Raw genomic sequence first — 23,700 nt, 5'->3', positions numbered from 1 at the left:
TCAGCTGTGTCCAGTTTACTAGTGAGCCCATCAAAGTTGTTCTTCACTTCTGTTTCTGTTGTTTTTGACCTTGAACTCTCCTTTCTGGTTCTTTCTTTGGCTTTCCATCTCTCTGCTTGCGTGCTATGAACTTTATCTATTAGAGCTCTTAGGAAGTTACTCATAGTTGTTTTAAGTTCCTGTTCTGACAGTTCCAGCATCCCTGCCATGTCTGGAACTGGTGCTTGCTCTGTCTCTTCAAACTGTATTTTCTGCTTTCTAATATGCCTTGTAATTTCTTCTGGATTGTGCAGTGGCACGATCTTGGCTCACTGCAGCGTCTGCCCCCCAGGCTCAAGCAGTCCTCTCACCTCCGCCTCCGGAGTAGCTGGGACCATAGCTGCACACCACCATGCCCAGCTAATTGTTTGTATTTTTGGTAGAGATGAGGTTTCGCCATGTTGCCCACGCTGGTCTCCAACTCCTGAGTTCAAGTAATCTGCCTGCCTTGACCTCCCAAAGTGCTGGGATTAAAGGTGTGAGCCACAGTGCCTGGCCTGTTTCTCTGTCTTTAACGGTGTAGATCAGCTGAGCACTATTCAGTGGGGAGTATGTTCACGGAGAAGAAATGGATTGCTGCACATTTGAAGTTTATTTGTAAAACACTTAAACAAATTTTAGCCACCAGAATTACAGAATTACAGAACTACAGCCACCAGAATTACAGAGGTTTCCTGAAAAGAATGTTTACTGTATTCTCTTTTTGGTCCCACCTATAAGTTAGCAAGGGTATTTCTTAAAGGAATTTAACATTGTATTAGTTTTAAAAATACTTAGAGTTTCAAATTAGCAACATGAAATGAATCTCAGAAAACATATGTTTTCCCAGCCTATTTGCAATATTCAAGTTTATGATTGAATTTTTTGGTTTCATGTTTGATTTTTACCTCTAGGAAATTGAAAAGGAAGAAACTGATTTAGAACATGCTAGAGCTGATGCATATACAGCCAGTTGTGAAGATGATTTTGAAGTATATATAAAAGTTAAAACTTTCCTTAGCTTAAAAATCATTTATTCTTAAACATCAGCTTATATATAGTAAATCCGATGCCCTTTTTATTCTCTTTATTAATCCTAATACTCAGTATCTATCTAGGTTTGATTTAGGTCAAGCTATTACCTATAAAATGCTTTCTATACTTCTACCAATACTTACCAATATGATGTAATTAAATGATTTCATAATTTAACTCACATTTAAGTGCACTGCATAGAAAAGTGTGATGTAGGTATCTATAAAAACACACACACGTTCACATTCTCAGTACAAGTGTCTGCACGTGATGGTGATTGATAGGTCTTCTGTATGTGGTTCTGTACTGTGTGATTTATTTTTAGAGAAATAAAGGTAGCAGTTTGTGTAGCTGTATCTTCAAAAACATTAAAGTCGGGGAACTATAAATAGCTGTAATAAGGACATTGTCTGTTTTAAGTTATAAGCTGTCATGTTTTGTTCAGTATGAGTGATAACGTAAAGTCAATTTGTCTTAAAGTGTTCCAAAAGATTGTTATTGTTTGCAGGACTACGAAGATGACTTTGAGGTTTGTGATGGTGATGATGATGAAAGCAGTAATGAACCTGAGTCAAGAGAAAAAATGGAAGAACTTCCTCTAGCTCAAAAAAAGGAAATACAAGAAATTCAAAGAGCTATTAATGCAGAAAATGAAAGGATTGGCGAGTTATCTTTGAAACTGTTTCAGAAGCAAGGTAGAACAGAATTTGAAAAGGAGCCCAGGACAGGTAAACAAATCAATGCTACTGTTGGTGTCCATGCTCTTAGGGCTCTGTGTACTGAGCCCTCACAGATGCCATCACACACAGGCCTGCTCTAATAAGGTGGGCAGAGAAGTAACATCTTCCACATGCTGGTGGTGCTGTGCCCTTGCAACTACCACATAGCATAGGAGGCCCCCCGAAGACTTGAGCACGAGCACATCAAGAATTCTCTTACACAGAGAAGTTGCACATCACTGTTCTGCTCAGCGCCCAGGCCTTAGGTTAGCTGAGGGCGCTGTGGCCCCACTCAGTGAGCACTGATGCTCCTGTTCTCTGAGGGAGCTGAGGATACTGTGGCCCTCCTCAGTGGGCAGCCTGGCTTGTTTTTTCTTTGCAACCAGCGTTTTATCCATCTGTGAGCACATGCTCTTATTTTTCCTGATGATGTGCTCATAGAGTTTCCACAGAGGAATCATCATGGTTTTCCCTGGAGGTGTGGCAGTGTCCACCAGTGAGTGCCTTCATGAGGCATGTGGTGACTGAGGGTTTGAGGTGCCTGTCAAGTCTTGGGACACAGTTAGACTGAGCCTGACACGAAGCATGCTCTTGATTCATTCTTTTTTCCCTACAAAGACCTTTTTAAATTAAATTTAGAAATGTATTTTTTCTCCAAATTCTTAGCATCAGGATATAATGTTACTTGTAAGAGTAGGAATTAACGTTTCAAATCGCTTTAAAGGACAACTATGACTTTCTGATAAAACATGGGCACTGAGGGTAAAATAGGATAATGTTAAAATATTATTTGATGACATACTACTTTATCAGTAAAATATTCAGTAGTGCAGTTAATTATAGTTAGTAATTAATATGATGCACTAATACAAATGAAGGTTTTGCAGAATGATTCTTTGTCTCACATTTTGTGCCTGCTGCAGAGATGGCAGAACTCAGCTGGGCAGTGCTGATAGAGCGTTCTTTAAACTTATAGCAAAAGGGCACCTGTCCTGGTAGAGGTAAGGATCTTCCCCTTCTTCAGCCCTATTGCCCGGCTGAGGCTCAGGGACTGTTTCCCTCAGTTGCCCGTGGAGTAGCGCTGCACACAGGGAGGGTCTGTGTGCCACCAACACCCAGGATTTCCTGACAGCATTAAAGCTTGTCTGCTCTGGAGTTGCTGAGAAGTGAGCAGGATTTTATTCTTAACATTACTGGTTTTCTTAGCAGATCTATGAATAACCTTTTTTTGTTACTCATTTTCTACATTTATGCTTAGTGTTATTTCTTCATTAGCCTCATTTACAAGATTAGAAGTTACAGCTCTCAATATAAGAGATTATTTTTGGCGTATTTCTTATTTGAAGGAGTTATTCACTGCCATATACAAAGCTGGAGCTGCTTTCTTGGCCCTGTTTCATGTTGAGCTGGCACCGGTGGACGGTCGTAAAGGCTAGCACAGCACTGATGTCGTGGTCTGTGCTGAAGCAGGAATCACGGAGCCGTGCTGACCCCAGGGTTTCAGATAACTGACTAGCTGTGTGATCTTGGGCAGTTACTTAACCTCTCTGTGCCTCATTTTCCTTAACTGTGAAATGAGCCTCAGACTTTCTTTAGGGTTATTGTGAAGATTAAACAAGCTAAACATGGAAGTTGCTTAAAGGAGTGGCAGGCACGTTCTGAGTGCTAAGCACCATCCACTGCTGTTCTGTGGAATTCATCAAGCAGCCGGTACCGTTTGGTTTCTGTGTCCTCCTTGGCTATTCCCTGCTGCACCCTGTGGTGCTTGGACTACTTGGTTATAAACTGCACACCTTATCCTTTTTTGGGGCAGTAGGAAACCATTTGGTAAATAACTTTTTCCCATGCACTGAAGTTACACCATGGTGTTGGAAAGCCTGTGTACACTTCCAAAAGGTAAATGGTCCACTTGGTCAGTGAAGGAGTCTTTGCTGAGTGCTGACGCCTTGCACAGAGGTGTGGGCTCTGTTCCAGGGATGTCTTTATTCAAGTCTTAATTCTGTAACTTTAAACGTTTTCTCATTCTTAAAAACAGCCACATCTTAAAATGTCTGTGTGGTGCTTTGTAATTGTTCATAAACGTGGCCTGCTGTGGTCCTTATCACATCCTGTACGGCAGATGTCCGACAATAAGGGACCCGAGATGCAGAGGTGAAGTAACCCATGGTCATGAAGCAAGTAGCGGGCAGTGCTGGGACTTGAGCTCAGGCCCCTGACCCAGACAGGCATCCTCCAGAGCCACACCCTCTCCATCACTGGCCTGCAAGCTTTGTTGTGAAGATCAGATGAGATGATGTGTGGGAAAGGGCTATGAGAGTTTCATAAAACTGTAAGACAGTGGGACAAGTGCAAACCGATATCCAAAAGGAATGAAAAGACAGTAAGATACAGTAGAAATAAATATACAAACAAATATGCAGATAAGTATGTACAGGAAGCCATAGAAATCCTTAGGGGGAAAGAGGTAGATTGAGGAATGGTTTGTGTCCATTACTAAGGATTATGGATGGAGTTGTTTGTTCTTGTCTTTCTTTCTTTCTTTTTTTTTTTTTTTTTTTTTCCCTGAGACAGAGTCTCACTCTGTCTCCCATGCTGGAGTACAGTGGCGTGATCTCTGCTCACCGCAACCTGCATTTCCTGGATTCAAGCAATTCTTCTGCTTCAGCCTCCCGAGCAGCTGGGACTACAGGCACCCGCCACCACACCTGGCTAATTTTTGTATTTTTAGTAGAGATGGGATTTTGCCACATTGGCCAGGCTGGTCTGGAACTCCAGCCCTCAAGTGATCTGCCTGCCTCAGCCTCCCAAAGGGCTGGGATTACAGGCGTGAGCCATCACACCTGGCCAAGTTGTTCATTCTTATATAATATGAACCTTTTCCATCAGCCTGACAATTTGATAATCTAGTCACATCTTCAGAAATTTTAGAAATTCTTCTGAGGAAGCTCATGCCTGCATTCTCTTTTGTTTTGTGCCCTTTGACATATTAAGTAATTGATTCAATATTAATTTGCACTTGTTTCTGTTTTTTAGCAATTTTGTATGCCCTTGTTCCACTTCCCTTACTAAAAGATAATCTTTGGTTTTTTTTTGCAGAATGGGCCTAGAACTGCATCTTTTGTGCATTCTTAAGTATTTCTAAAACTCTTTAATAGTGTGAGTGATACATACAATAGATTATCAGTAAATTTTGCTTTGTTGCCTGAAAGTTTTAGATGAAATAAGCAAGAGAGATCTCTTAAATGCTTATGGAAGATGTTTGTCGTTAGTTGAAGGGTTTATTGACTATAATTGTTATATACGCCTATAATTGTTTTACTCCGGATATTTTTTTGCTTGGAAGACATATTGCAGTGTTGCAAAAATAGTGTTTTTCTCCCTCATACAGATACAAACAGTTCCCTTTCCAGAGCCTCCGTTTGTGGAATTTTTGTGGATTTTGCCTCAGCTTCACACCGTCAAAAGAGTGGGACTCAGGCCCTTAAGCAAAAGTAGGTGTATTGGGAAAGCAGCCAAAGGTGTTCAGGGCTTTAGCATACTTTTCTTTCACATACTTTAAAAAAATCGAGTTTTAAGTTGCATTTTTACTACTGTCTTTTGGGGTATATGACTTAATTTGTACTACACTTTTCTTTGTGTTGATATCTGATGTTAGTAGAGCAGGTGTGTGAGCTGCTACGTACCATGTGCTGATGTTGGATGTTTGTCCTTACATTTGTGGTGGACAGTTGGAGCTACCCTGGGAGTAAATTGAGAAATTTGTAAAATTTAGAAATCTATAAAAGATATATTTTCAAGTCAAGGGTCTATCGTTCTAAGCCCACATATGACTGAGGAGTAAATGAAAAAAATAAAGATTTTTTTTTTTTTTTTTTTTTTTGAGACAGAGTTTCACTCTTGTTGCCCAGGCTGAAGTGCAATGGTGCAATCTCGGCTCACTGCAACCTCTGCCTCCCAGGTTCAAGTGATTCTCCTGCCTCAGCCTCCTGAGCAGCTGGGATTACAGGCGCCTGCCACCACGCCTGGCTAATTTTGTGTTTTTAGTAGAGACAGGGTTTCTCCATGTTGGTCAGGCTGATCTCGAACTCCCGACCTCAGGTGATCCGCCTGCCTCGGCCTCCCAAAGTGCTGGGATTACAGGCATGAGCCACCGTGCCTGGCTAAAAAATAAAGAGTTTTAAAAGTGGGTTTAAAATCTCTTATCACCTGGCTTAGTTCATGGCCTTAATAAGTACTCAATAAATATTTACTAAATGAAAAAATCAATCATTAATAATAAAAGTGGCTGGGCATGGTGGTATATGCCTATAATCCCAGCACTTTGAGCACAGGAGTTCAAGACTGGGTCTGAGCAACATAGTAAGACGCACCTATGGTCCCAGCTCCTGGGGGGTGCTGAGGTGGGAGATGGCTTGAGTCTGACAGGTCGAGGCTGCACTGAGCCGTGACTGCACCATTGCCCTCCAGCCTGGGTGGCAGAGCGAGACCCTGTCTCAAAATAGAAAAAATAATAATAATAGTAATAAAGGTAACAGTTTTCACAGCAGTTTTGCTACCCTTATATTTTGGGTCTCCTGTGGAGGTAGCAAAACTAGTTTCTGGCCCCATGGCTTTTTTTTTTTTTTTTTTAAAACCTGATTCAAGTTCTCAGAAAAGTACATATGGTTTAATGCAATTTTTATAAACCTAGAAATAAAGCTAGACAGCATGTTGTTTAGACTCATATAAATATGAGATAAAATTATATTTTGAAAAACAAGAAAATGATAACCACAAAATTCAGTCTAGTGATTGTTGTGGGCTGTGGGGCATCTGGGAATGTGTCAGGGAGGAGCCACTAAGTAGATGCAGGTCATTGGTTGCCTTCCCTTCCTTTCCCTTTCCCTTTCCCTTTCCTTTTCCCTTTCCCTTTCCCTTTCCCTTCCCTTTTCTTTATTTTACGTCTTCTGCTTTTGAGACAGGGTCTCGCTCTGGCACCCAGGCTGGAATGGCATGTCATGATCTTGGTTCACTGCAGCCTTGACCTTCTGGGCTCAGGTGACCCTCCACCTCAGCCTCCTGAGTAGCTGGGATTACAGGTGTGCACCACCACACCCAGCTAATTTTTATATTTTTTTATGTAGAGATGGAGTCTTGCCATGTTGCCCAGGCTGGTCTTGAACTCCTGGGCTCAAGCAGTCCACCCACCTCAGCCTCCCAAAGTACTGAGATTACAGGTGTGAGCCACCGTGCCTGGCTGGTAATCTAGTAATTGGTAGTTTTCTAGTTAGGTAGGTCCTAGGACTTGTTAACTAGATTGATATATAGTGTGCAAGTAGATTATACTGAATCAAAAATTAAATATTTTAAAAGAAAAATTTAAGAAATGAAAGGCTGAAATATAAAGGGATTGATGATAAATAAAATAAAAAAGTTTTTAAGAAAAACGTAGGAGTCCACGCTTTATAGGAGTGTGGATGAGTTCTGGCATTTGTGTGTTGTAAGGAAGTACAGAGAAGAAAAATAGTATAGAGGAACTTTTACTACTAGATATACATTTAGTAAATCAACTTGAAATTTGAGGGAAAACAGATACCTGCTTCACACTATACCCAAGATATATTCCAAATGGATTTTTAAAAAAATGAAAAAAAGAAAGAGCATAGATAGTGTAAGTGCTTATTTCAGTGATAAGAAAGGACTTTCTAAGAATAAAAATAATAAAAATGAAAAAATAAAAATTCCTGGAATGTACCTCAAAAATTAAATTTCTGTAAGGTACAATTGTCCATAAATTTGACAAAATTTAAAGGTAATTAACCAATTGGAAAAATATATTTGTAAAATATATGATAGACTTATTATCCCTAATGCATAAAATGTTTTTATAACTTAATAAGCAAAGTTAAATAGCCCTAGTTAAAAATGAGCATAGATCATATAAGACTCGAGATCCAGTTACGAAAACAAAAACTAATTTGGGCATTAAACAGAAGGATGTGACACAGGGAGTGAATTCCGTAGGTGTTGGAAGAGCTGAGCTTCAGCAGGGCCCAGGAGCAGCTCAGAGATTCGGGGCAGCAGGAGCCACCACTTCCCCTGAGCTGGAGCGGCTGGGCAGTCGGGAGCCGGAGCCATGGCCGGCCTGCTGGGGCCACAGGAAAAACCTGTCAGTGGCTCAAGGTAGAGAGGTAGGGAGAAAAGTAATGTGTTTGCTTATTTTCTCTTACATTATTTCCCCAGTCTCTCACCACATGGTCCCAGGATGGTAAAGGGCACAGAGAGAATTCACATCAGAGAAAAATTAGGCTGTCAGTAAATGTGTGAAAATATATCCTGTCAGAGAAAAGTATATTGAAACAATGGGATGAATTTTTCTTTTATGGAATAGGCAAGGTATTAAAAAATGATAATACTTAGGCCAGGCATAGTGGCTCACGCCTGTAATCCCAGCACTTTTGGAAGGTGGAGGTGGGCAGATCACCTGAGGTAAGGGGTTCGAGATCAGCCTGGCCAACATGGTGACGCCCCGTCTCTACCAAAAATACAAAAATTAGCCGCGTATGGTGGCACATGCCTGTAATCCCAGCCACTCGGGAGGCTCAGGCAGGAGAACTGCTTGAACCTGGGAGGTGGAGGTTGCAGCAAGCTGAGATTGCGCCAATGCACTACAGCCTGGGCAACAGAGCAAGACTCCCTCTCAAAAAAAAAAAAAAAAAAAAAAAAAAAGATAATACTTCAGTACTGATGAGAATGTAGAGAAAAAGCTTGCTTGAAACAAATTGGTACAACCTCTGCATAGGCAGCTTTCTATCAGGTATGAAATATAGCTATCAAAATGATGGATACTCTTGAGGATATAATGTCATGAAAAATGCTCCAGTGATACGAGAAAAGCATCTTAAAAAAGAATATGGAAGGAGTCCTACTTTCTTGATGGAATAACTTGTATCAGAGAAATCCTTCAGCTAAAACAACTATAAAAGTTGGATTTAAAACAACAAAAACACCCCAGCTGATTAAATATACCGGGAGCAACCAAGGCCGCTGGGCCCTGAAGAGCCGAGGTCCTGGAGAGAAGGGACACACGCAGGCGATCGCTGTTTCCACTCAGGTTTGCATCTTGATTTCTCAAGACAATAGAGTGAAGCAGAAAGAGAAGGCCTGGAGCATGTGACGTTCGCACAGGGTCGAGGGGACGAAAATGGAAGTTGAGGACCGTCCAGTGGGAGAATTGCTGATAAAACATCCCAGGCTTTGGTCGAGCCTCCTGCAGGCCTGTGCTCTAGGAAGCAGGGCAGACCTGGTGGAGTGTGAGGAGAAGGAAGCGGGGAGGAGGAGGAGCAGAGAGCAGACCCGGTGGCCGAGGCACCTCGATGTTGGGCGGGTCGTTCACTCGCTCATTCACTGTGCATTCATTGAGCACCGGCTGTGTGGAGATCACAGTAAAGATACAAAACTCTCTGCCCTTGCGAGGTTATATACCAGTGAGGAGTAATAAACAATAAATTTCTTAAGGATTTGACCCCAGGTACACTAATGTTAGGGTGAAACTTTAGAAAGGAAAGGAGAAACCAGCACAGGCGATTGAAAAGTAACTGTTTGTGAAGCAAGAGGAAGCCACGTGGGTGCAGCATTTCGGGGCCTGTGGGCGGAGGACGATGGGCTGTGTCAGGCCTGTGGGCCGAGCGCGATTGGCTGTGTCAGGCCTGTAGGCCGAGCGCGATTGGCTGTGTCAGGCCTTTGGGCCGAGCGCGATTGGCTGTGTCAGGCCTGTGGGCGGAGGGCGATGGGCTGTGTCAGGCCTGTGGGCGGAGGGCCATTGACTGTGTCAGGCCTGTGGGCGGAGGACGATGGGCTGTGTCAGGCCTGTGGGCCAAGCGCGATTGGCTGTGTCAGGCCTGTGGGCCGAGCGTGATTGGCTGTGTCAGGCCTGTGGGCCGAGCGCGATTGGCTGTGTCAGGCCTGTGGGCGGAGGGCCATTGGCTGTCAGGCCTGTGGGCGGAGGGCCATTGACTGTGTCAGACCTGTGGGCGAGGGCCTTTGGCAGTGTCAGGCCTCTGGGCGGAGGACGATGGGCTGTGTCAGGCCTGTGGGCGAGGGCCTTTGGCAGTGTCAGGCCTGTGGGCGGAGCGTGATTGGCTGTGTCAGGCCTGTGGCGGAGCGTGATTGGCTGTGTCAGGCCTGTGGCGGAGCGGGATTGGCTGTGTCAGGCCTGTGGGCGAGGGCCTTTGGCAGTGTCAGGCCTGTGGCAGAGCGGGAGGGGCTGTGTCAGGCCTGTGGCGGAGCGGGATTGGCTGTGACAGGCCTGTGGCGGAGCGGGATTGGCTGTGTCAGGCCTGTGGCGGAGCGGGATTGGCTGTGTCAGTCAGGCCTGTGGCGGAGCGGGATTGGCTGTGTCAGGCCTGTGGGCGGAGCGTGATTGGCTGTGTCAGGCCTGTGGGCGGAGCGTGATTGGCTGTGTCAGGCCTGTGGCGGAGCGGGATTGGCTGTGTCAGGCCTGTGGGCGAGGGCCTTTGGCAGTGTCAGGCCTGTGGCGGAGCGGGATGGGCTGTGTCAGGCCTGTGGCGGAGCGGGATTGGCTGTGTCAGTCAGGCCTGTGGCGGAGCGGGATTGGCTGTGACAGGCCTGTGGCGGAGCGGGATTGGCTGTGTCAGGCCTGTGGCGGAGCGGGATTGGCTGTGTCAGTCAGGCCTGTGGCGGAGCGGGATTGGCTGTGTCAGGCCTGTGGCGGAGCGGGATTGGCTGTGACAGGCCTGTGGATGGAGGGCGATTGGAGCGCCATTGACTGTGTTAAGTGCTGCCTGCAGGTCAAGTCCTGGGGGAAGCACAGAGGTTGGCTGTGGCCTGGAGAAGAGCGTGGCCCAAAACCCTTACTGGCCGCATGGTCTGACCGTGGCGCAGGTGATGGGACAGTCAGAATGTCAACTCCTGAAGTCAAATGAATTGGTGCTTATGAACATCCGAGGCGTACATGTTGTGTGACTTGACTTTGTGTTAGCTCAAGCGTACGCATTAGAATGGTCACACATCAGGTTCTTGACACACACACGAAGCAGTCGGGGAGCAGGATCACCAGATGCCAGGGTCACACGCCGGGTTCCCACGACTTTCTACTACTCAGTTATTTTTAACTGTTAAATATCTCAGACTCACCCCAGACTGAAGCTAGATTTCTGACAATGACATGCATTTAACTCTCTTAAGTTTACTTCTGTTCTCCCTATACTTCCCCACGTATATTATTCAAGTTAATTTTTGTCTTGTTTCCAATTTATTTCAAAGGATGCGAAGTACAAAACTGCTTCGGCTCATTGACTTAGATTTTTCATTTACTTTCTGGCTCTTGGATCTACCACCAGTAAATGAATATGACATGTATATCAGAAACTTTGGGAAAAAAAATACCAAGCAGGTAAATATGAGATATGTTAACTAAGTGATAAAATGCAAGTAAAGTCTAATAGGATAACTTTGTGTCTTCCTGAATATTGTTCTGCAATATTAGAACTTGGGGATGGTCTGTGAAGGATACAAGCTTAAGGAAAATGGGGACCCATCTTCACATGGGGCCCATTCACCCAAGAGGCCAGGCACAGGCAAAGCTGGAAGTACTCCAGAGCCTTCAGGAGTGCCTGAAGGAGCTCCAGTGGGTGATCTGCTCGGAATAGGAAGAGAATGGCTGCTGTCCTGACCTTAGAGTGAAGCTTTATGCTGTGCAAATGTTTTATTTATTTATTTAGAGACAGCCTCACTCTGTCGCCCAGGCTGGAGTGCAGTGGAGTGATCTTGACTCACTGCAAACTCTACCTCCCGGGTTCAAGTGATTCTCGTGCCTCAGCCTCCCAAGTAATTGGGCTTACAAGTGTGAACCACCATGCCCAGGTAATTTTTGTATTTTTAGTAGAGACAGAGTTTCACCATGTTGGCCGGGCTGGTCTTGAACCCTGGCCTCAAGTGATCTGCCTGCCTTGGCCTCCCAAAGTTCTGGAATTACAAGTGTGAGCTTCTGTGCCCAATCTATTTATTTATTTATATTTTTAATTTTTTTTATTTGTATAAATTGAGGTAGTACAAGTGCGGTTTTGTTACATGAATCTGTTGCATAGTGGCGAAGGCAAATGTTTTATTTAAAGTCTAGCTAAGTGTCAGGTTTGGATTTGTTTCTTGTGTTCCAGGTGAGTGTATAGCAGTCCTACTTGTCTGTTTAAAATTCTTATAATTGAAGAGTTTCAATGTATACGATACGTCTGAAGGTTTTTATAATGTGGACTCACTTAAAATTTTTTTTTAATTAAATTTATTTATTAGAGACAACGTACTAATCTATTTATTAGAGACACCCCTAGGCTGGAGTATAGTGGATATTCACAGGTGTGATCACAGGACACTGCAGGCTCAGCTTCCCCTATAGCTGGGACTGCAGGCCTGTGCCACCATGCCTAGCTTTGGACTCTCTCTAATTCAGATTATACCTGTTTGATTCTGGGACTCTCTTCTCTCATGGGTCTCTCAAGGTGCCCTGGTGTATGGTGTTCCTGCTCCCTGTCTGCCTTATCTGCCTGTCTGTTCCTCAGTTTCCAAGGCCCGTTTTCTAGGTGAACCCTTCCTAGTGACTTATATTGAATTCTTTCTCCTGTTCCAGAGTTCCTACAATTTACTATTTCATGCGATTTTGTACTTCCCTGTAGTATTTCCAATCATTAATTCATTATGTAATGGTCTCACTTCACAACAAGGTTCTAAAGCTTTTGAAGTCAGACGTCCTATCTTATATTTTTCTTACATTCCTGATACTGGTACCACCAATCTTAACATTGTCTAGTTGGTGCACTCAATAAAATCCTTTTGAAAGGAGGAAGGTCACGGGATGAAGCTGAAGAAGCTGATGACTTTTAAATTTTTAAATTTAAAATTTTTTTTTAAGAAACAGGGTCTTGCTCTACCACCCAGGCTGGATGGAGTGCAGTAGCAAGATCATAGCTCACTGCAGCCTTGAACTCCTGGGACACTGACAATATTAATCCTAGTTTTGCAGCTGATTCACTCTGACCTTAAGTAGATTATTTATCTTTGGTGATTTTCCTCATCCCAAAGCTGTTAGTAACAAAACTGACTTTACTGAAGCATGTACCTTTTGAAATAGATACGTGGTTTTGAAAAACCAGCATGTTCTAAGAAAATAGGATGTGGGCAGGTGAGGTGGCAGTATTTTCAGACTAAAGAGAAATCGTTAGGTGAGACTTTTTGAACACACTTTTGAAAATTATACCTGTATATATCTATATCGAATGTTTAAGCACAGTTGTCTTTGCATGATTGTTCTTTATGCTTTGATATTTACTTTTGATACACGACTCTCATTATGAACTTAGTAATGACAAATTGCTCTGAAATTGAAACCAATGTTAATTTTGGCGTATTTTTGTTTTTAAGGCATATGTTCAGTGTAACGAAGATAATGTTGAAAGAGACATTCAAACGGAGGAAATAGAGACCAGGGAAGTGTGGACCCAGCACCCAGGAGAAAGTACCGTTGTATCTGGAGGTAACATCTTGCTCTTGAGTGTTGACCATTGACTATCTTTACATTCTTTTTTGTTTTATTTTTACTTATTCCCTTTCTGGTTCACTCTCATTTTGTCTTTCTCTTCTGTATGGTTGTTAGCATGTGACAATATCAGTACCCAATTTTCTTTTAAAGAAACACTAACTACCAGCCACAGAGCTGCTGAGCTACAAGGGGAAGGAAACCTGCTCTTGGGGCCCAGTCTGCGCCATTGCCAGGATTTATGACAGATTTTATTCCTATGTAGAGGGAGAGATTCCACATTCCAAACAACCAGTGTGTCCCTGGATCTTTGGAGCATACTGTGCTTTTAACTTGGGGAAGCCTATTCTCATGAATGTAGAATTTTTATATTTTAAGTGCAGTTTGCAAAAATGTTCCATCAATTTAGATCGAAGGTCCCTAGAATGTATAGTTTCTGCTAAGTACTCTGGAGCGATGTACATGTTGAATACTTTACTGGTTTTTCTCAAGGAATTGCCTCTGTATGTCAGGGATGTATATTATCCGCTTTTCTCAGGTAAGCCTCACCTTAAGAAAGTAATATACCTAAACTTACGTGATAATTCAATTGATTCCTTTGAATGTTTTTTTGTTTTGTTTTGTTTTGTTTTGTTTGAGATGAAGTCTTGCTCTGTCACCCAGGCTGGAGTGCAGTGGCACGATCTGAGCTCCCTGCAACCTCCGCCTCTTGGGTTCAACTGATTCTCCTGCCTCAGCCTCCCAAGTAGCTGGGACTACAGGCACCTGCTATCACACCTGACTAATTTTTGTATTTTTTTAGTAGAGATGGGGTTTCACCATGTTGGCCAGGCTGGTCTTGAACTCCTGAGCTCAGATGATCCACCTGCCTCGGCCACCCAAAGTGCTGGGTTTATAGGCATGAGCCACCATGCCTGGCCTGAATGTTTTTCTAAATACATTACAGACTTCTATAAAACAATATGCAATTGTTTTGGGGAGTTAATAGTAGTAAATCTAGAGAGTATAGCGTGAAGTTTTCTACCTTTTCCTTCTAGGACTCTTAATGTTGATTTGTTACGCCTGTTTGAACTCTAAGATGTGTAATGCATGACTGTTTTAGAGTCAACTTCGTTGATTTTATATAACCTGTTTTTTTTAGGCAGTGAACAAAGAGATACCTCTGATGCTGTAGTTATGCCGAAGATTGATACTCCAAGGTTATGTAGCTTTCTGCGGGCGGCTTGTCAGGTATGCTCAACCTATAATATGTTGTGTTCTCTGTGTAAGTGCTTTAAGTTTCATTCTATATAGAAACGTAGGAGCTTTTAAGATCTTAAAATTCTTTGTAGCTTGGATAAATCAGAATCAGTTATTCATTTTCAGGTATTATTTTCTTAAAAATTATCAGTGGTGCATTCATAAAGCCCTTGTGGGCAGAATGACACTGGGTAAATGTATATCACTAAAGTACTATGTATGTATTTGGATTGTGAATTTTATTATTAATTTCCTTTTTTTTTTTTTTTTTTTTTGAGATAGAGTCTCGCTCTGTCACCCAGCCTGGAGTGCAGTGGCGCGATCTCGGCTCACTGCAAGCTCCGCCTCCTGGGTTTACGCCATTCTCCTGCCTCAGCCTCCCGAGTAGCTGGGACTATAGGCACCTGCCACCTCGCCTGGCTAGTTTTTCGTATTTTTTAGTAGAGACGGGGTTTCACCATGTTAGCCAGGATGATTTCGATCTCCCGACCTCGTGATCCGCCCGTCTCGGCCTCCCAAAGTGCTGGGATTACAGGCTTGAGCCACCGCGCCCGGCCTATTAATTTCTTACATTTTAAAACAACTAGAGACTAACGAGCAGACGTGAAGTTGGCAAGGCAAACATAAATCTAGGGTATTTGAAAATAATAAACTTCTGATTTTATAAGCTGATTTATAAATGGAAAAAATTTTAAAATCCATACAAAGAGACATGAAACAGTCCTGTGAAGCTGCAGGTACATTAGTGGTTATCACCTCATGGCCGTGGGTCTCGTCTGACCCCCCTGCCCACTCCACCACCCACCCCATCGGTTATTTTGAAACAAATCCCAATCATCTAACTTTGCCTCCAAATAGAGTTCAGTATGAATCTCAAAAAGCAGAGAATGTCTAAAAGAGTAATTAGTAATAACTTAAAATGCAGTCAGCTGTGAAGTCGGCATTCACATTTCCCCAGCTGTCCCATCACTTTCTTGTATGGAAGCTTAGCACTTGAGTCTACTGCAGCACTGAAGAGTGGAACATTGTGAAACTTTGACACGCTGATTGAGATTAAGGATGATTTGAAACCTTGACACGCTGGTTGACATTAAGGATTGTGAAACCTCAACACACTGATTGAGATTAAGGATGATCGTGAAACCTCGACACGCTGGTTGAGGTTAAGGATGATCGTGAAACCTCGACACGCTGGTTGAGATTAAGGATGATCGTGAAACCTCGACACGCTGGTTGAGATTAAGGATGATTGTGAAACCTCGACACGCTGGTTGAGATTAAGGATGATCGTGAAACCTCGACACGCTGGTTGACATTAAGGATGATTGTGAAACCTCAGCACACTGTTGAGATTAAGGATGTTTGTGAAACCTTGACACGCTGGTTGAGATTAAGGATGATTGTGAAGCATTGACATGCTGATTGACATTATGGATGATTCTCAGACACTAATCTGAGCACGTGGTGGTCATGTAGTCACTCTGTTGCAATTATGTAGGAATCTATGGTTTACGAAATGTGATTATGATTTTACACGATTTATGATTTGTATCACATTTTGTTTTAGTGTAAGTTCTAAGTGTTCTAGTTTTAAGTTCTAGTGTAAGTTCTCATCTCTAAGATGAGAGAGCGCTTGGGTGCAAGGTGAGATGGATAGGGAAGGAGGGAGGACAGAGGGTGACCAGCCTGGGGCCATCCCTGAACTCACAGCTCTCCTGTCTGGTCTGTGGCCTGGACACACTCCTGCAGGTCCTCAGTAAACACTCCCTGCTTTCTTCATTCCCATCCGGTGTTTCTCATAAGACACTTCCTGTCTCCTCACACAGATCCTATCGAGTCTCATTAAACACTCCTGCCCTCCACACTCCACCCTTTATCTCTCACCAAACACCCCTGCCCTCCACACTCCACCCTCCACCTCTCACCAAACACCCCTGCCCTCCACACTCCATCCTTTATCTCTCACTAAGCACCCCTGCCCTCCACACTCCATCCTCCACCTCTCACCAAACACCCCTGCCCTCCACACTCCATCCTCCACCTCTCACCAAACACCCCTGCCCTCCACACTCCATCCTTTATCTCTCACCGAACACCCCTGCCCTCCACCCTCCACCTCTCACCAAACACTCCTGCCCTCCACACTCCACCCTCCACCTCTCACCAAACACCCCTGCCCTCCACACTCCATCCTTTATCTCTCACCAAACACCCCTGCCCTCCACACTCCATCCTTTATCTCTCACGAAACACCCCTGCCCTCCACACTCCATCCTTTATCTCTCACCAAACACCCCTGCCCTCCACACTCCACCCTCCACCTCTCACCAAACACCCCTGCCCTCCACACTCCATCCTTTATCTCTCACCAAACACCCCTGCCCTCCACACTCCACCCTCCACCTCTCACCAAACACCCCTGCCCTCCACACTCCACCCTCCACCTCTCACCAAACACCCCTGCCCTCCACACTCCATCCTTTATCTCTCACTAAACACCCCTGCCCTCCACACTCCACCCTCCACCTCTCACCAAACACCCCTGCCCTCCACACTCCATCCTTTATCTCTCACCAAACACCCCTGCCCTCCACACTCCCCCCTCCACCTCTCACTAAACACTCCTTTTCTTACCCATTCCCATCCTGTCATTTCTCACTTCAAATCTCCTGCCTTCCATACTCTCTTCCCGTCAGTTCTCATTAACATTTTCTTCCTTCTTCCCACCCATCTTGTCAGTCCTCACTACAGGTTCCCTTTCTGGCATGAATCCTATCAATTCTCACTCAATGTTTCCTGCCTCCCGCCCTCCTGTTCTGTCAGTTCACATGAAACATTCTCTGCCTTCCTCACTCCCGTACGTTTGGCTTTCACTGTCTGTTTCTGCCTTTGTCACTCTCACACAGTCAGCTCTCACTCAGCATTTCCTATCTCCCACTCTCCCATATTCTGTCAGTTCTCACTCAGTATTCCCGGCTGTCCTGACCCTGAGTGTTCAGGTCACGTCAGTTCCCACTGAACACTTCCTGGCCTCAGTTTTTACTACGCAGCCCCCTCTTCCTCACAAAAATCCTGTCGCTTCTCACTGAACACCCTCTGCCTTCCTCACTTTCCTTCTGTTAGTTCTCAGGAATATTTCTAGTTCTTTTTTCATCAGTCCTGTTGTGTCTCCCAATCTCTCTCTGCACCGTCAAATCCTAAGGATGCTCCTGGAACGATGACAGTGTTTTACCACTCAACTCTGGCTTTTTACCGAAACCCGGTGAGAGAGACTCAGTGGGTTCATGACTGTTCTTTACACTGCTTTGTTCATTTATAAATGCTGGATATCCAGCCCTTCCTCCCACTGTGATTTTTAGCAGTGTATGTGGCATGAAAAACAACATTCAGGGCAACTGATGGTTCTCTTGTGGAGTTTGTTTTAGTTAATCTTATTGTATTAGTTTTCAGTATTGTGCATAAAGGACCATATCGTTTTTCTTGTAGTTATGATAGTGTCGTGGATCTAGGCAGTTATTTGCAGATCTGGATAAGATGAAAAGGTAAATTTTTTTTTTGGGAAAAGATAATCCTTTGTAAAGTTTTTATTAAAGACTACTCACTTATGTCTGACAGGTGATGGCTGTTTTGCTGGAAGAGGATCGCTTGGCAGCTGAACCCAGCTGGAATCTTAGGGCTCAAGACAGGGCCCTGTATTTTAGTGACAGCTCATCTCAGCTGAACACCAGCCTGCCATTCCTTCAAAGTAAGAGGCTGTTCTCAAATACGATTTTAAATCCAGTGACTAAACATTCATGTTGAAATAATAATTTGTAGTATTACATTTTATTTTAATGTGATGGGGTTTACTGTACATAAAATTGAGAAAGACTGAGTTTCTGCAGAATTCAAAAGTGAGTGGTTAGTTTTTCCCCCTTAAGTGTGTATGTTAAATTTGTGATTAAGGATTTTAATAAGATGAATAGAAGAGGGATCCACAGTAATGTAAACAAGTGAGATTGTTTAAATGAATGGGAACTGAGATTTTCTATGTGTTTGAAATCTTATTTTCTTTTCTCTTCCAGTTATTCAGTTTATTTTCATGAGATAGAGTAGAAGAAATAGTTCGACGAGCATGAGAGAGTGTTCAGGTCAAAATTGTGTTAATAGTTTAGACATAGATACGAGTAAGATGCTTAACATTTAGTGTAGATAGAATTAGATTTTTAGGTTGATCCGTGGTTATGGAACATAAAACAGGAAGCAAAGCCCAGGATCTCAAACAGAAAGTGCAGTTGCATGTAACTGTTTAATCACTTCAGACAAACTGCATTTGCAAGACCAAATTTAAATTTCTTGAGCTAGTAACCTCTTGTCTCTGAAAAAGTGGCTGTCAGGTACCAGAGGGCAACCATGGTCCCGGTTTTTGTGGAGAACCAGCAGGGGCGCTGTGTGTGGCCGTCCGCTTGGCAGCAAGTGCAGGGGTGCTGCAGGGCAAACGTGCTTCAGGGCATGTGTGAGGCCAGAGCAGTTGGTGCCACTGTTCTAGGCATTTCTTCCATCCTGCCTGCTATGCAGAGATTTCAGTTTAACAAAAATGGCATTGTTAATTTAACAAGTCTTCACATTCTTTGAGAGAGTTTTCTTTTCCTGTTAGAAAAATAATAAATCTCTGTACTTGTGTAATTCAACACATTGGCATCCACACTCCCACACCCAGCACACACCAAGAAGGGAACCGAGTGTATGCGGCCCCCAGAGAGCTGACGCTGAGCAGTGACAGCAGGTGCATGAGAGCGGCAATGGCGCCACGGCCTCCGTTGGAGAACACATGAAGTGTGTGTGTGTACTACAGTGCTGCGGCCTCCGTCGCAGAACACATGATGTGCATGTGTGTACCACAGCATGCGGCCTTTGTTGGAGAACACGTGAAGTGTGTGTGCATACCACAGTGCGCAGCCTCTGTCGGGGAACACATGAAGTGTGTGTGTGTGTGTGTACCGCAGCGCAGCCTCCATCAGGAACATGTGAAGTGTGTATGTGTGCTGCAGCACGTGGCCTCCATCGGGAACACATGAAGTGTGTGTGTGTGTGTGTACTGCAGCGCAGCCTCCATCAGGAACATGTGAAGTGTGTATGTGTGTGCAGCGCGTGGCCTCCGTCGGGAACACGTGAAGTGTGTGTGCGGACCGTAGAGCCGGGCTTCCGTCGGGGAACACATGAAGTGTGCGTGCGTACCGCAGCACTGGGCCTCTGTCGGGAACACGTGAAGTGTGTGTTAGTACTGCAGCACACAGCCTCCCTGACGGCGGCCTCCGTTGGGGAACACGTGAAGTGTGCGTGTGTACTGCACTTCCCACATGTTCAAGGAGCAGAAGGTCTTGTTTGCTTATTTTTGTGTGTTGGTAAAATGAATATTGAGATAGCAGAAGGAACATGAGACTCCAAGAGAAGCGTGAGATGGAATGTATGGGTTGTCTCACCCTGCAAATCCAGGATTTGACTCAGATTAGATTCTGATCTGTGATCAGATGTAGAGATCCTTCAGCCTTCCTAGGGTCCACCCAGTACCCTCATCACTATTAAAACACGCGGCAGAATGACGCAGCCGGTGGGTCGTCCTCATCACTGTTAAAACACGTGGCAGAATGACGCAGCCTGCGGGTCGTCCCCATCAGTATTAAAACACGCGGCAGAATGACGCAGCCGGTGGGTCGTCCCCATCACTGTTAAAACACGCGGCAGAATGATGCAGCCAGCGAGTTGTTCATCTGACGAATGTTCCATAGGGGGTGCCATGCCCTGGGCACTGTCAGGGAGCTGCAGTTCAGCAGTGAGTAGGACGACAGCCACTCTGCCCTCCTGAACTTGTGTTTCGGCGGGTCAAGTAGACTCTGCACTGGCTACACAGATCAACATACAGTCTATCCGAGAGGGTTAAGTTCTAAGGAGAACAATAAAGACAGTTCTGATAGAGGAGGCCTCACTGTGAGTGAAAACCGGACAGAGATGAGAGAGGGGCCACAAGGAGATGGGAGCTTCTGGAGGAGGGGCCACATGCACACAGGCCTGAGGGGTGGGCACACCTGTGCCTTGGGGAGAAGCGAGGAGACCACGGTGGCCAGTGGGAGGTGAGGTCGGGGCAGCAATGGGTCAGGCCTTGGTTGCCATCATAGTTCCGCTGTAACAGGAGGTACACGTTCCTAAAAGTCTCTACCCTGTGGAAGATTGCCAGTAAAAACCAGAGGGCTTAGGAGAAAACGGGGTCAGGTCACAGCACTCGAGAACCTCATCCCACTCAAATCATCTATTAAATACGGCACCTGGAAGAAGACCTGACGCTTGCTGGTGGAAGTGGCCCCAGAAGGCCACAGCTATGAGTGATTGTGATGAGGTAGAAAGAGGGTTCCCTGGAATCGGAGGGGACGTTGTGACCCAGGTGTGGATGGTGTGGGTAGCAGGATGTGAACTGTGGGGCCGAGAGGTTTGTGTCGTGTGCGTGTGGCCGGGGTTATTTTGGATTATTTGCAAAACAAATTTATACAATCTTTATTATATATGCTTCGTTTCATCAAAATATAAATAGATATCACTACAGACTGGACTAGAAGGCAAGCTTTTCTATTTTGGATACTCCCTGTAGAATGCACTATTCCCATAAAATTCTAAGAAGGAAATAATTCTGCCCTCAACTGATCTTTTAGGTTAGTGGTGTTGAAGCTCTCTAAATGAAGGAAGTAGATTTGTTATCAACAAAATGATTGTTATGCAAACAAGCCATTGATATTTAAACCTAAGTGATTGGTTCATTCAGTGAAAATGTTTACTTGAGCAAAAGAAGCCAGAGAAGGCAAGAGGAAGGGGCCTTGAGCTGTTGTAGAAGTGTAGGTGTTACAGTTTTTTTTCACCAATGCCCATCTTGAAGCAGTATAGTATTTTGGTTAAAAGATTGGTTCTGGAGTCAGACAGATCTAGATTTGAATTTTGATTCTGACACTGATCAGCTGTGTGGCCTTGGGCAAGTCACAGCAGCCTCACTGACCTCTTTGGAAAAGAAAGAGTAAGAGTTCTGTAGCAGACACAGTCAGTGCCTCTCCAGACCCTGTGGATCTCTAAAATTGTCATAAATGCCAGCTGCTGGTGCACTTTCCCTCCCATTAGCACTTAGCCAATGATAGGTGTGGATTAAATACTCTGGCTCCCTTTCCTGATTATGACAACTTGGAGGTGTGCTACCTGCACACTCCCATGTGCATGAGAATCCCAGTGGGGCTTGTTAAAATACAAGGTGCTGGGCTCCACCCCAGAGTTTCTCATTCAGCAAGTCTGGGGTAGGTACTTGAGAATTTGCCCTTCTAGCAAATTCCCAGTTAATGCTGATGCTGCTGGTCTGGGGACCCCACTTTGAGAATCACTGCCTACACTGTCTCCAGAGTTCCCTGAGGGACTGAGCAGTTTCACTAGGTAAGACTTTGCTTATAAGGCACCCTAGATTGGCTTCCTTTCCTTCCCTTACCCGGTGTACTTTCTCACTTCCTTCCCCACCACCACCAGTCATGGGAACACTTCCTAACACTTCCAATCAAATTCTTAGTTTGGGAGCCCAAACTAAAATAAGGGCTCTCCTCAGAGAGGTGTTCTGAAGATAAAGTAAGTTAGCTCCCAGTATCAAAACTTACTCCTCTCATCTTTGAAAATCATCAATCTTGTTGACTTCCCCACCATCCAAGATGATTTTATTATATTTCACATAGTAAAATACGAATAAAAAACCAAATTTGGTTTATGTATGTTTGATATGGTTTATACACCATATATGAATATGGTTGATATGGTTTATAAACCATATATGAATGTGGTTGTTTATATTATAGAATAATATGTAATTTATACTTCTCCAAATAAAAATATTATATATAGTGTATGTACAGATATGTGTATATATATGCATATACATATATACATATGCGTGTGTGCACATGTGTGTGCATGTTTATTTCAAACTACTGCTCCTGTAGATGTAATATCTCTTCCCCAGGGAGTGTCTCTGATCCCAGCCCCTTGGAAATCAGTAAGGCAGAGTTCTTTGGGTTTAGCAGGAAGAATGCTGCCTTCATCGTTATGCAGGGGAGTATGCCTGGACAGGGAATAATGTTTAGCTAGAAGGGTGTTTATCTGAATGCTGGAATACAAGGTAGGTCATGGTTGCTGTTTCTCCAGTGGTGAGAAGACTGGGACATTAAGAGACATAGTGAGGTTGGGAACTTCTGGATCTTTGTGGCTTGGACAGTATATTACATGGAATCATCTTTGAACACTTAGCACTTATTTGTTTGTTAATAACTGCATATTGAGGCAATATTTTGTAATAGTTAAAAGCATGGATTCTTCCCTATGACTCAATAGTAACCCCCCCTCCCCCCCCCCGCCAAACAACAGATTTTAAAATGGCCAAAGGACTTGGGTAGATATTTCTCAAAAGAAGACCTACAAAAGTTATGTGAAAATATATTCAATGCCACAAATCGTCAGAAAAATGCAAATCAAAACCACAATGAGATATCACCTCACACCACTTAGGATGGTTATTATGAAAAAGCCAAAAGACGTGCATTGGTGAGAATGTGAAGAAACTGGAATACTTGCGCACTGTTGGTGGGAATACAGCTGCTCTGGAAAACGCTGTGAAAGTTCCTTAAAAATGTAAAAATAAAATTACCATATGATCCAGCAATCCCACTGCTGGGTGTTGAAATCAGGATCTCAAAGATATATCAGTACTTGATGTTCATTGCAGCACTATTCACAGTAGCTAAAATATGGCAACAACCTAACTATCCATCAACAGACAAATAGATTTTTAAAAATGTGGTATACATATCATGGAATATTATTCAGTCTTCAAAAAGAAAGAAATCCTGCCATGTGTGATAACATGGATAAACTTGGAGGACATTATGCTAAGTGAAATACTCTAGTCACAGAAGAATAAATAATGCATAATTTTACTCATAGGAGGCATGTAAAATAGTGAAATTTGTGGAAGTAAAGAGTAGAATTGTGGTTGCCAGAGAGCTGGGAAGAGGTAGAAACAGTGAGTTGCTAATCAATGGGTAAAAAATTTTACTTATGCAAGGTGAATAAGTTCCGGAGATTTGCTATACAATACTGCCTATAGGT

At 43.9% G+C, this 23,700-nt stretch overlaps 1 protein-coding gene across 3 annotated transcripts in view; it reads left to right on the top strand.

Moving 5' to 3' along the window:
• Positions 1-23,700, top strand: part of LOC103247283 (cytoplasmic dynein 2 intermediate chain 1-like) — a 109,053-nt gene that overhangs the window by 50,112 nt on the left and 35,241 nt on the right. For 2 of the 3 annotated variants that reach the window (XM_073014340.1, XM_073014341.1), the window contains 7 exons: positions 933-1,010; positions 1,562-1,781; positions 5,161-5,263; positions 11,037-11,166; positions 13,188-13,299; positions 14,444-14,532; positions 18,157-18,286. In XM_073014340.1, the coding sequence (XP_072870441.1) occupies positions 933-1,010; positions 1,562-1,781; positions 5,161-5,263; positions 11,037-11,166; positions 13,188-13,299; positions 14,444-14,532; positions 18,157-18,286 (862 nt within the window). The remainder of the gene's footprint in view (positions 1-932; positions 1,011-1,561; positions 1,782-5,160; positions 5,264-11,036; positions 11,167-13,187; positions 13,300-14,443; positions 14,533-18,156; positions 18,287-23,700) is intronic. The other variant, XM_073014342.1, reaches the window with a different exon arrangement.

Source organism: Chlorocebus sabaeus, unplaced genomic scaffold, assembly GCF_047675955.1.
Source record: "Chlorocebus sabaeus isolate Y175 unplaced genomic scaffold, mChlSab1.0.hap1 unalloc_scaffold_95, whole genome shotgun sequence".
Classification (NCBI taxonomy): Eukaryota; Metazoa; Chordata; class Mammalia; order Primates; family Cercopithecidae; genus Chlorocebus; species Chlorocebus sabaeus.
Note: the sequence above shows the minus strand (reverse complement) of the source record. Positions and strands in the feature narration are given on the sequence as shown.